Raw genomic sequence first — 14,452 nt, 5'->3', positions numbered from 1 at the left:
CCTCTCTTAAAAAATCGAATATGAGAAACTTTTTTTAAGATTTTATTCATGAGAGACACAGGGCAGGGGTGGGGGGGCAGGCTCCGTGCGGGGAGCCTGATGCAGTACTTGAACCTCCAACCCCAGGATCACGCCCTGAGCCAAAGGCAGACGCTCAACCGCTGAGCCACCCAGGTGTCCCTATGGTGGCACTTTTTATGAAGGAAAAAAAAATACACAAACATAAAACGATCACGTTATTATATGAAGTAACTTTTTAGATCATTAATTAAAGGAAAGAAAGAGTGGCCATGAGCTAATAGACGACAAAGCAGGGGCACCTGGGTGGCTTCGTCAGCTCAGATCATGATCCAGAGTCCTGGGATCGAAGCCTAAGTTGGGTTTCTGACTCAGTGGGAGACTGCTTGAGGATTCTCTTACTCCTTCTGCTCCTCCATTCACTCGCATGGTGTGTGTCTCTTTCTCTCTCTCTCTCTCTCTCTCTCTCTCTCTCTTTCTGTGTGACTATCATAAATAAATAAAAATTTAAAAAACGATTATTTTTTGAGAGAGAGAGAGAGGCAGAGACATAGGCAGAGGGAGAAGCAGGCTCCATGCACCGGGAGCCCGACGTGGGATTCGATCCTGGGTCTCCAGGATCGCGCCCTGGGCCAAAGGCAGGCGCTAAACCGCTGCGCCACCCAGGGATCCCTCAAAAAATAATCTTTAAAAAAAAAAAAAGATAAATCGGAAACCATAGTCGGTGGTTAAACAGGCATTTCCTATCCTAGCTTACTCTCAAGGCTACTCTAGATTTAGGCCCTGTTGGTGGTACTGCAAGCTGAGTCCCTTCAGAGGTGCAGGCTCTTTGGGTGAAGCCCAGAGTTTGTTACTCTGGTGTAGATTCTGTACTTTAGAAAAGTTAAGGTGTGGGAGGGAGCTAATGGTAAGACAGTTTATTTTCCCCAAAGCTGGTACATTTGCAACTTCTTAAAACATTTCTTAGGTGAAGAGAGACCTCTATAGTTCTTTTCCAAAAGAGGCATTACAGATGGGGTATTAGAGGAGAGCAGAGACTGCACTCCTAGAACTATCTCTGGGAGGGCATTCTGCAGCTTTGTTGGCCAATACATGTTGATCTCTTGAGCACAGCAGAGGCGTGTGGTGGTGTCTGTGGACTGATGCTTTCTTGCCTGTGAATTCTGCAGTGAAAAGGTCCCTATGTTTTCATTTTGGTGCTCAGATGATGATTCCTGCATAAAATGTAATGTGGGTTTCATTATCTTTTTTAATTGGCTTATGTATAAACCCTTTTCTGGTTTTTGTATTTTGAGGGACACAGAAACCTTTGTCATTTTCTCTCTGGGTACCCAGGGAAATGTGCAGGATGCTTACTATAGATTAGGACCAGGAGGAAGAATGTGTGGTGGTTGTTCCAGAGTCCTAAGGAAGGACTGAACTTAAGATTTTAAAAATAAATCTGGGGGCACCTGGGTGGTTCAGTGGTTGAGCATCTGCCTTTGGCTCAGGGCATGATCCCAGGGTCCTGGGATCGAGTCTTACATCTGGCTCCCTACAAGGAGCCTGCTTTTCCCTCAATCTATGTCTCTGCCTCTCTTTGTGTGTTTCTCATGAATAAATAAATAAAATCTTAAAATAAATAAACTCAGACCAGCTGTATCTCTGTAAACAAAAGGTTCCTGTGAAACAGATTGTGTGTGTGTGTGTGTATGTACTTGTGATTTAACAAGGTCTATTCAGGATATTAAATTCTGTTGCAGTACAGACTGCAGAACATAAAACAATATGACAGAACTTTCTTACTACTGAGAATTTAGCAAGGGAAATAATTCATCATAGAGGAAAATGGTTTATTTAAATATTTGACAAACACTGGTATCAAGATTTTTTCTCTTAGAGTTAATTTTCTTTCTCTCTGAAGGTACCCAAGCCCACCAATGGGATCTGTATCAGCACCCAACCTGCCTACAGCAGAAGAAAATCTGGAATATGTACGGACTCTCTATGATTTTCTTGGGAATGATGCTGAAGACCTGCCCTTTAAAAAGGGTGAGATCCTGGTGATAATAGAGAAGCCTGAAGAACAGTGGTGGAGTGCCCGGAACAAGGAGGGCCGGATTGGGATGATTCCTGTTCCTTATGTTGAAAAGCTTGTGAGATCCTCACCACATGGAAAGCACGGGAATAGGAATTCCAACAGTTACGGAATCCCAGAACCTGCTCATGCATATGCTCAACCTCAGACCACAACTCCTCTACCTGCAGTTTCCAGTACTCCTGGGGCAGCGATCAACCCTTTGCCATCCACACAGAATGGACCTGTCTTTGCAAAAGCCATCCAGAAAAGAGTACCCTGTGCTTATGACAAGACCGCCTTGGCATTAGAGGTAAAATTTACAAGGCTGGTTTTTTGGGTCTTTTGACATTTGGTTTTAATTTTGTTTCTACAAAGTAACTGCTCATTTCAAGTTCTATTCAGGGGAATAAGAGAACCGGGTAATTTTGGAAGATCCACTGTGAGTGTCCCACACAATTCTTGTCCTTTCTATATTCTTTGTTTCTCCCAGGGTATAATCTCTCTTAGGTTTACTCTCACAGTAGTTTTGTTTTGTTTTTTAAAGATTTTATTCATCTATTCATGAGAGACAAACACAGAGAGAGAGAGAGGCAGAGACACAGGCAGAGGGAGAAGCAGGCTCCATGCAAAGAGCCCGACGTGGGACTCGATCCCGAGACTCTAGGATCATGCCCTGGGCCAAAGGCAGGCACCAAACTCCTGAGCCACCCAGGGATCCCCCTGTAGTTGGTTTTCTTTCCAATAAGGAAAGATGATGATGGTTAATAAAGATCCATTACCTAAAGATGAAATGAGCATACAGGTAGACACATAGCCATTTGTACAGTTCCATATTTCTAACATCGCGATCAGTTGAGGAGACATCAATAAATGTCTTAGGATTCCTCTTCAGCTAGGCAGAGTTTAAAATATCTCAGACCTTACTAGATTTTTTAATTTTTTAATTTTTTAAAGATTTTATTTATTTATTCATGAGAGACAGAGAAAGGCAGAGACACAGGCAGAGACACAGGCAGAGGGAAAAGCAGGCCCCATGCAGGGAGCCCGACATGGGACTTGATCCCAGGTCTCCAGGATCACGCCCTGGGCCGAAGGCAGCGCTAAACCACTGAGCCACCCGGGCTGCCCTAGATCTATTTTTTGATAGAGACTTTGTAAATTACATAATAGCATGAAATAGAACTTGAGCATTTTAATTGCCAAGTCATGTTCTTTAAATCAAACATTAACTGTCTTTAAAAAAAAAAAAAAAAACTTTTGCAAAGCTTAGCAAGAGTGGTGTTCTGAACCAAAAAGTCCTGAAGGTCAGTGTTGATTGATAAGCCTGTTGAGGGCATATCACAGAACGTAGAAGTTTGATGAGACATCTGGTAAACCTGGAGTGACCATAAATGAGCACAAACCCCAGAAGAACAACAGAAGGACTACTTAAGGGGGAAAAAAGGATTTTTTAAAAATTCATGTTTTTAGAACAGTCCTGTATATTTTTCATGTTTTTTTTTAATGAGGTATAAAATACATAAATTGAGATGGGCCCTAAATATTAACGTGTCAGAACATGGAATACAGTGCCGCAAATCCTAGTTTGTTAATAAGATGTGAAAATGCTTTGTGAGCCACAAGCTACAAGGTAAATATCATTGTAATGTGATACAGCTGAATACTCTGTTGATATTATTAAATTGCATATATGTTGGAGAAACTGAGGTTACGCTAGTGATCGTTCTCTGTTCTCTGTGTTCACCCCAAGGTCAGAGTAGGGCAGGGCTGCAAGACCGAAGGATGAAGCAATGGAGCCTGAGTCTGATTGAGTCTGATTACTTCTCCCTCTCATGTTGGCTATAAAGGAGTGAGCATCTGAGGCTTGTGACAGGGACCAGGTCTAGGGAGGACCCACATGCTTTTAATGCTTACCAGTGGAGGAATAGGAAAGAAACCAGACTGAATCCTGGCTGAGTAGGCCTTGCAGCTTTCTCATCTCCACATGCACGTGCCCCTGCACGGGCACATACCTTTGGCCTAGTTCACACATCAGTACCTTAAAATTACATAGGGTATTCTGGGCTCTAAAAACTTTCCGGTTTGCAGAGTAATTCCTGCAATTGAGGCATTTTTATGTCTGTTGTCTCATCATAGGAATAGAGAGCTAGGATTCACAAAGTTGTTGTGACTCACATGTGTTAGACACACTGAGGTCAAGGCCCAATCAGAATTCCAAGCTCCATAGAGGAAGTTGGGAATTGGGCTCTTACCTGAGCCTAAGGGTTTTTTGTTTTGTTTTAATTACTTATTTGATGAAGCACAAGCAGGGGGAGTGGCAGATGGAGAGGCAGGCTCGATCCCAGGACCCTCGGAAGGCATGACCAAGCCGAAGGCAGATGCTTAACCAACTGAGCCACCCAGGTGCCCCTGAGCTAGGGTTTAAAGCCTCACTCCATTTAGGCCACCTGCCTATTGACCTCTAGCTCTAAGATGTGCATGCATTTTACAAACCTGTATCTCCTATGTGTTGCTTGGAGTGTACATAGAGAGGGTTATAGAGTGGAAGACCAGGTACTATAAAGGGGGAGCATTTTTTTTTTTAAAGATTTATTTAGAGAGTTTGTGAGTGGGGAGGGGGTGGGTGGTGGTGCAGAGGGAGAGAGAGAATCGTTGAGTAGACTCCTGGCTCAGTGGAGGAGCCTGAATCACAGCTGGATCAAAGATTTCAGATCCCAGTGATCCCTGGGTGGCATAGCGGTTTGGTGCCTGCCTTTGGCCCAGGGCGCGATCCTGGAGACCCGGGATTGAATCCCACGTCGGGCTCCCGGTGCATGGAGCCTGCTTCTCCCTCTGCCTGTGTCTCTGCCTCTCTCTCTCTCTCTGTGTGACTATCATAAATAAATAAAAATTTAAAAAAAATATTTCAGATCCCTGAGATCATGAGCTGAGCCAGAATCAAGAGTCTGCTGCTTAGCTGACTGAGCCACCCAGGCAGCCCTTAAGGGGGGATCTTTTGGGCTTGGTGAGCAGATACATGGGCCTTAGACCAGGATGAGGATAAAGAGCCTGGTTAATGATGTGTATTTTAAGATAACCCACATACTTGGCCATTATGCAGCTCTCCTTGTTTCTCAGACGCCAGAGAGAGGTCTCTACACCTGAGTCTGCTCATGGCACTACCCCAGCTGTGTAAGCCTCATCAAAGGCTTGTTTTGGTGTGTATCACTGAGAGTGTAAGGGGGACCCAAGTAATAAACTTTTGGTGAATTCCACTTAATGATATTCTTCATTCTGTGGATTTAAATGAGATTTTTGGTTATAGCATAAGTTAAATAGTTCTATGAGTTACAGTATCTTCTAAAACAGTGCTTGTCTGATCTTAAAAACAACTCTCTTGAGACTTTTGCAATTAGGTTACCAGGAAAAGTATAAAATTAAAATAAGAAAGGTGAGACAAGTAGGACAAAATGTGCCAGTAATTGAAGCTCCCTTATTTCCCTTGATGGTTATTAGGGAGAACGATGAGGGCCTGGATGAACTTTATTTTGTGAATTATTTCACACATTTTTTTCATAAAATTTGATTTTCAAAAGAACATTCCTATAAGCAAAAAGATTTAAAACAGGTCTGTGTTTAGCCATTTTTCTCTCTTGCTTATTACCTCTTTTTAAGAAGTGAGTTGATCCTTCGGATTTAATTTGAAATGGAATACTTGGTACCTATGCGAGGAGATTAAGGTGGGTGTCTCCACTCCTTGAAAACTGCAGATTTCTCCCATGTTCTTGGTGTAGTTGGGCTGGAAAGGGCTCCTGGGAAGCGGGTCACACCCTACAAGAACATTCTAAGGTTGAGGGAAATGTAGCCCTTTCCAAAAGTAGATCACTGACCAGAAGAGAATGTTTAGAGCAAGGGTGCTATTGTCATTATAAAATAACTGTAGTCGTCCTTCTCTGACAGTGGAATAGCAAGGTGGTTAGGGAAAGATCATGGACCTGTGTTCAGGTCCTGGCTTTTCATGGTGTGATCTTGGGCAGGTTACTTAAATTCTTTAGAGTCTAAAAGGCATACTTGTTCTGAGAGCTGATGTGAGTTTGTTCATTAATTATCCATGTATGCAACTAACCTGTGAGGGATGTCTTGTATGATCCTACTACCAATGTGCTTACCACCTCGTGAGAGAATAGATACAGAAACCAACAGTGTGGTAAGTGCTCTAATAACATTCAGAGTATGAGGGAGAGTAGGGAAGGGGGTAGGAGATGGGAGTGTGGGTATCTGTCTGGGAAGCCCTCCTGGAGGAGGTGACTCTTGAACTGAGTTTTGAAGGATGAATAGAAGTTAGCTGGATGAAGTGCAGAGACACATTCCTGGCAGAGGGAAGAGCTTACATGAACAAGACCTAACACCACTGAGCAGCTGCAGGTTGGTGAGAATATGTGGTATGTTGGGCAGAGGGCAAAAGTGGCAAAAGACAAAGCAGAGCAAGTGAACTGTTGCCATGACTGGGCTGAGCAGATGAATGGTTTCCTTATGTTGCCTTCATTGGAGGCATAATTGAACCAATTTCTCACAACTGATGGAGATTCTGAAGTTTGCAGGCAACTTACATTTTTATTGATTGATTTTTAAATAATTGACAGCAAGTGCTTGAGTCTCCCTGTAATAATAGCATTCTCACACACTTGTATTCCAGTATACTTTCCTGACTAGAAAAGAAAGGGAAGAACTTACTTAGTAGTTAGCATTGTCCTTAGCTCTGGGGCTCCACACCAGTGATTATTTGCTGTATGAAAATTTGTATCCAAGCATCTAAATGTAGCTGTGGTGGAGCTTTCCCCTGAGGTATGGGTTAAGAAAACAGTTGGTATGGGGGCACTTGGGTGGTTCAATCAGTTAAGTGTCTGACTCTTGATCTCAGCTCAGGTCTCGATCTCAGTGTCATGAGTTCAAGCCCCATGTTGGGCTCTGTGTTGGGCGTGGAGCCTACTTCAGAAAAAAGAAAAAAAGAAGGAAAACAGTTGGTGACAGATCTGTAGGAATCAGAGTCTGTGGAACAGATTCTGTGGAGGAAGAATAACATTTTCTTGGACTGCAAGTGAGGCTTCAAGTGACTCAGGATGGGGACTGCAAGTGAGGCTTCAAGTGACTCAGGATGGGGAAGAAAGGCAAGTTGCAGTAATAGGTCATTCAGTCTGCCCATCTTCCTGATGGTTTTAGCTTTCTGCAGCGCCTAAATCCATTGGCCCTCTGGTCTCAGGTTGGGCATCTCCAAAAATACCCCTTCAGCAAAGGTTTACTGGGTAGTTACTGTGAGGCAAACGTTAAGGGAGTTTGGAGTTCAGTAGTAAAGAAAACAAAGGTCTCTGTCCTTTTGAAAGTTCTAGAATATAGTCTCATGAGTGATTCCTTTTAGCTGTCCACCAGGGAGAAACAACTACGAGGCCCCTTCCTGTATTTGCTAAAGCCCAATGACTTTAGTATGTGACCCTGTAATTATCCTTCTTCAGGGTTTGGGTATGTGGGGGGAGGGGGGATGCACATTTCTTTTGGTTTTTGTCATACACCATCTGTACAGTTATCTGAATCTTTTAAAATCCTTATTATGTCATCTAGTATATTGATCACCCCCCTACCCTCAGTTTCATGTTATCTGCAGATTTTCTAAAAGCACGATCCAGGTCTTTGTACTAAAGTCCTCCCCTGCAGCTTCTCATGATCTACGTTGCATATCTAAAAAAAGATAATGAGATTGGGTTGGCATGACTTGTTCTTTTTTGAGCCCGTACTGCCTTCCAAATACCATCTGTTTGCTAATTGCATTCAGAATTTTGTCCAGGTATGATTTCACACTCACTCGACTTTTACATTTTATAGAATCTGCCGTTGTCCCTGTTTTAATGAAACCAAGAAACTTGACCTTTTATAGGATCTACTAGTGTCTTGTGTTGTAATGGTCTGTGGCAGGTGACCAGAGTTGGACTTTCATTCCTGCTTGCTGGTGTATTTGGTCAGTACTTCAATATCTGTCTTATCAGTATAAGGATATCCTTTTATTTTTGGTGCATTTTTTTTTTTTTTTTTTATGATGCTCAGAGTTCTTTGTGTGAGTTCACCAGCATTCTCAAGATGCTTGCTGTTCGTTCCCATTGGGGTCATCAGTGATTATGTTCATATATCTTCTTGGATTATCTTCTCTCCATTTTGAAACCCCTAGTCAGTGGATTACATCTGGTTTCCAAATCTCCTGAATCTTTTTTTTTTTTTTTTAGATTTTATTTATTTATTCATGATAGGGAGAGAGAGAGAGAGAGAACGAGAGATAGAGGCAGAGACACAGGCAGAGGGAGAAGCAGACTCCATGCAGGGAGCCCAATGTGTGACTCGATCCCAGGACTCAAGGATCACACTCTGGACCAAAGGCAAACGCTCAACCGCTGAGCCACCCAGGCATCCCTCCTGAATCTTTTTTTTTTTTTTCCTCCTGAATCTTTTTAAGGCCCATGGCACCACTTTCTTCACTGAGTGGCCTGGAATTCTTAGGTTTCTACTTCAACCAGTTGGTTTTGCCTCATTGGTTAGAATTAAATTCACATTAGCTGAATTTAGTTTCTTCATTGATTCTTCTACTGACTGAGATCAAATTGTCTGCAAAGCAAAATTAGATTAGTACTAGTTGTATTTTTCAGCCTTTCGGGAATCGTGTGTGAGTTCCTCTGCTACTGTGTCACCTGTAATATTTATCCACAGTGATGTCAGATCTGTACAGGATCATCATCAAACATCTAACTCAGCTTTGGATATCTATACAGGGTCATAACCTCCTAACGTAACAGGGCCACTCTGTCTTACCTCCTGTCACATTCCAGCAATGACCCCACCACTTCCTAGTCGCCTGTTAAGTAAGAATTTCAGCACTTTTCATCAAGACCTATGGCTCCTTCTCTGCCCTTCTGACATTGATGTTTGCTGGTTATGCTTAACAGTATCTAGTTAGGAATTTGACTTATTCTACTTCTTCTGTACCAGAAATGTTTTTTTCATTAATCACAGTGCTTTATCAAAAGTAGGAATCTTTAGAAAGTCCTTTAGAATTTTAGAAAGTTCTTGTATTTTTAATAACATTTTTTTCTTCTAACATAATCATGTTTTCATTGGGTTGTGAATGAGAGAAGATTAATAGGTTTTTGTTCTTCTTTCTTAAATGTGTAAATTAGGTGACAATATCATGAAAATGATGCCCTGGTGTGGTTCAGGCAAGGCCTGTCCCAGCCTGGTTGTTATGCTGACCTAGTTTTCTGTATGTGTGAAAGCTGTTGAATAAGAACCATCAGCTAGGGGCTTCACAGAGATTATTAGTCTTATGGGATAGGTGACACCAATCCTATTTTTTTAGACCGCTTTATTGAGATATAATTCACATATTCTACAGTATACCATTTATTTTTTGAAGATTTATTTATTTATTTGACAGACCACAAGTAAGGGGAGCAGCAGGAAGCCCGATGCAGGGCTCCATCCCAGGACCCCAGGATCATGACCCAAGTTGAATGCAGACCCTTAACTGACCGAGCCACCCAGGCACCCCCAATTTACCCATTTTAACCTACAGTTCAGGGGTCTTGGTGTGTTACGTTCTTTTTTTATTGTTATTGTAAAATAGCATAACAATTTATTTTTAAGTATACACAATTCAGTGACATTAGTTACATTCGTAATTGTGCAACTATCACCACTATCTATTTCCAAAACTTTTTCATCACTGCAAACAGAAGCTCTGTAACCATTAAGCAGTAACTCCCCATTCCCCCTCTCATGAGGCCCTGGTAAATTCTAGTAACCACCTTTCTGTATATATAAATTTGCCTATTCTAGATATCTCATATAAATGGAATCCTACAATATTGGCCTTTGGGTCTGGCTTATTTCACTTAGCATAATGTTTTAAAGTTCATCCACGGGATCCCTGGGTGGCGCAGCGGTTTGGCGCCTGCCTTTGGCCCAGGGCGCGATCCTGGAGACCCGGGATCGAGTCCCACGTCGGGCTCCCGGTGCATGGAGCCTGCTTCTCCCTCTGCCTGTGTCTCTGCCTCTCTCTCTCTCTCTGACTATCATAAATAAAAAAAAAAAAAATAAAATAAAGTTCATCCATGTGGTAGCTTGTATCTTCACTCTCTTTATGGCCAAATAGTATTCATTGTATGGATATATCATATTTTGTTTATACATTCTTTAGATGATGGACATCAGAGTTATTTTCACCTTTTGGAAATTGAGCAGTATTATTATGAACATTCATGTACAAATTTTGTTTCAATACCTATTTTCAGTTCTTTGGGGTATATACCTAACATTGGAGTTGCTGGGTCATATGGTAACCATGTTGAACTTGTTGAGAAATCACCATATTGTTTTCTACGGTGGCTGCACCATTTTACAGCAAGCAGTACACAAGGGTTCTAGTTCTCCATGTCCTCACCAGCACTTACTAATTTCCATTTTAAAATTTTTGATTTACATTTCTATAATTAATAATAATGTTGAGGGATCCTTGGGTGGTGGCTCAGTGGTTTAGAGCCTGCCTTTGGTCCAGGGCATGATCCTGGAGTCTGGGATCGAGTCCCACATCAGGCTCCCTGCATGGAGCCTGCTTCTTCCTCTGCCTGTGTCTCTGCCTCCCTCTCTCTTACTCTCCCCGCACCCCCATCTCTCATGAAAAAATAAAGTAAAATAATAATAAAATAATACATTAAAAAATAAAATAAATAGAACATCCTTTCATATGCTGCTTGGCTATTTTTTATATCTTTGCAAAAATGCTCAAGTCTTTTGCCCATATTTTGATCAGGTTGTTTGTTTTTTGTTGTTGTTGAACTTTAGGAGTTCTTTATATATTCTGGATATTAAATTCATGTTTTTTCCCCTTCTGTAGGTTTTCTTTTTGTTTTCTTGATAGTCTGCTTTGATGCACGTTCTTTTTTAATTTTTTTCTTTAAAGATTTTTATTTATTTGAGAGTATGCATGCAAGCAGTGGGGAGAAGGGAGAGGGAGAGGAGGGAAAGGAAGAGGAACAAGCAGACTACCTGTTGAGCAGGGAGCCCAATGCAAGACTCAATCCCAAGACCCTGAGATTGTGACCTGAGTCACCCAGATGCCCCAATGCACATTCTTAATTTTGATGAAATCCAATTTACCTGATTTTCCTTTTGCTACTCATGCTTTTGATTCATACTGAATAATCCCTTACCAAATTAAAGGTCATGAAGATTTACCCAGTGTTTTCTTCTAAGAGTTTTAAGGTTTTAGCTCTTATATGTAATTATTTCTCCATTGTGAGTTAATTTTGGTATGTAGTCTGATGTAGTGGTCCAAATCCTTCCTTTTGCATGTGAAAATCCAATTGTACCAGTACCATTTGTTGAAGAGATTGTTCTTTCCTTATTTGAATGAATTTGGCACTCCTGTCAAAAATCATTTAGTATTAGGGGCACCTGGGTGGCTCAGTTGTTTGAGTGTCCAACTCGGTTTTGGCTCAGGTTGTGATCTAATGGGTTGTGGCATTGAGCCCCATTCAGGCTCCACACTCAGCAGGGAGTCTGCTGGAAGATTCTCCTGCCCTACCCCTACCCCCAATGCTCTACCCCCCCCCCCCCCCTCCGCCCCCAATAAATAAATCTTTAAGAAAAATCATTTGGTCATAAATGTATGTGTTAACTTCTGAACTCTCAGTTCTATTCCATTGGTCTATATGTATGTCTGGGTGCCAATACCACAGTATTTTGTTTTTAAGATTTACTTATTTATTTGAGAGAGTATGTGCATGAACAGGAGGAAGGGCAGAGAAAGAGGGAGAGAGAGAATCCCCAGCAGACTTACTGCTGAGTGTGGAGCTGAAGTATCCAGTGTATGATCCCATGATCCTGAGATCATGACCTTAGCCAAAATCAAAAGTCGACCGCTAAACAGACTGAGCCACCCAGGTGCCCCCCAATACCACTTTTTTAAAAAGGTTTTATTTATTTATGAGAGACACAGAGAGAGAGGCAGAGACACAGGTAGAAGGAGAAGCAGGCCCCCTGCAGGGAGCCCCATGTGGGACTCAATCTCAGAACTCTGGGATCACAGCCGGAGGTGAATGCAGATGCCCTACCGCTGAGCCACCCAGGTGTCCCTCCAAGACCACTTTTTTGATTACTGTATCTTCGTGTAGTAGTTGTGAAGTCAGGAAGTAGAAGTCTAACAACTTTGTTCTTCTTTTTCAAGATTGTTTTAGCTATTCAGAGTATCTTACAATTCCACGTGAATTTGAAGATCATCCTTTCCAGTTCTGCAAAAAAATGTTAGAATTTTGATAGGGATTGTGTTGAACTTGTAGATCTCTGGTTAGTGTTGACATCTTGATAATACTGAGGCTTCCTATCCGTGAACACAAGATGTCTTGCCATTTACTTAAGTCTTCTTTAATTTTTTTTCTGGCAGTATTTTGTAGTGTTCAGTGTACAAGTGTTTTATTTAAGTTAAATGTATTTCCAGTTATTCTTTTAGATGGCATTGTACCATGGAATTGTGTTTTTGTTTTTTAAGATTTTACTTTTTTAAGTTATCTTTGTATCTACCGTGGGACTCAAACCCACAGCCCCAAGATCAACAAGTCACATGCTCCACCAATTGAGCCAGCCAGGCACCTCTCAGTGGAATTGCGTTCTTGATTGTTCATTACTGGCTTACAGAAACACAACTGGTATTTGTTTGTTTATCTTGTACCCTGTAACTTTGCTGCATTTTATTAGCTCTAATAGCTTTCTTGTGGAATCTTAGGAATTTTCTATATATAAGATCTTGTCATCTGCAGATGGAGATAGTTTTACTCCTTCCTTTCCATAGCCCACATTCTCTTGCATCACAGCTTACTGGCCTGTGATACCTTTAACCCCTGGACCATCTTAAAATAAAATCCCTGTTTTCATAAAAAGTGTTAACTGGTAAACAGCCTTCTTAAATCAAATTGCTCCCCTGGAGGATAATGGGAATAGAACAAGTCTTCAGTGTTAAAAACCAGTAAGTAGCATCAGTTTTAGGAGAGAGTACCTGAGACTACTTGACGGCTACTCAGGGTACATGGACAAGGACCATTGTAGCCCTTAAAAGCCTCTTCAGCTCTGATAGCTTTAATTCAGGTACTGGTGTACAGAGAACACAAGGGCAAGTGTTAAAACAGGTGAAGACCCCAGGCAGCTCCGTGAGGGCAGGGCTGTTATCTGCTTTGCTCTCTGTTGTACCCTTCTGGGGCCTGGCACATAAATAATCACTATTTGTTGAACAAGTAAATGAAAGCCACAAGTTGCAGAATTAAAACTGCCTGGTGGGATCCCTGGGTGGCGCAGCGGTTTGGCGCCTGCCTTTGGCCCAGGGCGCGATCCTGGAGACCCGGGATCGAATCCCACATCGGGCTCCGGTGCATGGAGCCTGCTTCTCCCTCTGCCTGTGTCTCTGCCTCTCTCTCTCTCTCTGTGACTATCATGAATAAATAAATAAAATCTTTAAAAAAAAAAAAAAAAAAACTGCCTGGTGGTTGCAAGATGTTGGTTTTTGTTGTGTTTTATACCTTTTTGAGGTTATGGAACCCTTTTACAATCTGAAGATAGCTTTCTCCAGGAAAACAAATGCATTAATGCACTTATATACATTTCTGCATATACTTCCGGGATGTTCTTTGATATCTGAGACATGTTCATGTCACCCAAGTTAGAACTTCTGATTCCATTGTAACTTACTGTGCTTCTGATCTTATTTTTATGTAACCTGAGAATACAGTCTGAAAATATCTGAATGGGGAAAAGAGACGGATTGAATGAGTAGGGGAAGCAGAAAGCTGCTGTGGCAGCCAGTACCTGGGCCCTCGAGGGTTTTGACTGCTCTTGGACTCAAGTACCAGAAGTCAGGCTGTAGAAGTATTGCCAGTGCTCTTCTGTTTATGCTCTGGACGAGTAGAGCTATAGAAACTATTACTAGCATTGGAAGTGTTGTCTTGCCTTCTTGCATGGTCCTCACTAGACACAAAGCATGAGGGTGACTGGGGTGTCCTACTGATGTGTGCTTTATTTTATTTTATTTTATTTTATTTTTAATTTTTTTATTTATTTATGATAGTCACAGAGAGACACAGGCAGAGGGAGAAGCAGGCTCCATGCACCGCGAGCCTGATGTGGGATTCGATCCCGGGTCTCCAGGATCACGCCCTGGCCCAAAGGCAGGCGCCAAACCGCTGCGCCACCCAGGGATCCCTGTGCTTGATTTTAGAGTTGATGTGTGCACTTCCCAAGTGCTCAGTGCACCCAGGTACAAAGATAATAGTGTGGCAGTTCTAGTAATAATCAGGGTTGTCATAGGGTGAC

General features: G+C 41.9%; 1 protein-coding gene across 2 annotated transcripts in view; it reads left to right on the top strand.

The window, feature by feature from the left end:
* The window catches only part of CRKL (CRK like proto-oncogene, adaptor protein), a 40,658-nt gene that overhangs the window by 12,765 nt on the left and 13,441 nt on the right, over positions 1 to 14,452 (top strand). For both annotated transcript variants that reach the window (XM_035706276.2, XM_035706277.2), the window contains exon 2: positions 1,922 to 2,387. In XM_035706276.2, the coding sequence (XP_035562169.1) occupies positions 1,922 to 2,387 (466 nt within the window). The remainder of the gene's footprint in view (positions 1 to 1,921; positions 2,388 to 14,452) is intronic.

This window comes from Canis lupus, chromosome 26 (assembly GCF_003254725.2).
Source record: "Canis lupus dingo isolate Sandy chromosome 26, ASM325472v2, whole genome shotgun sequence".
NCBI lineage: Eukaryota > Metazoa > Chordata > Mammalia > Carnivora > Canidae > Canis > Canis lupus.
Note: the sequence above shows the minus strand (reverse complement) of the source record. Positions and strands in the feature narration are given on the sequence as shown.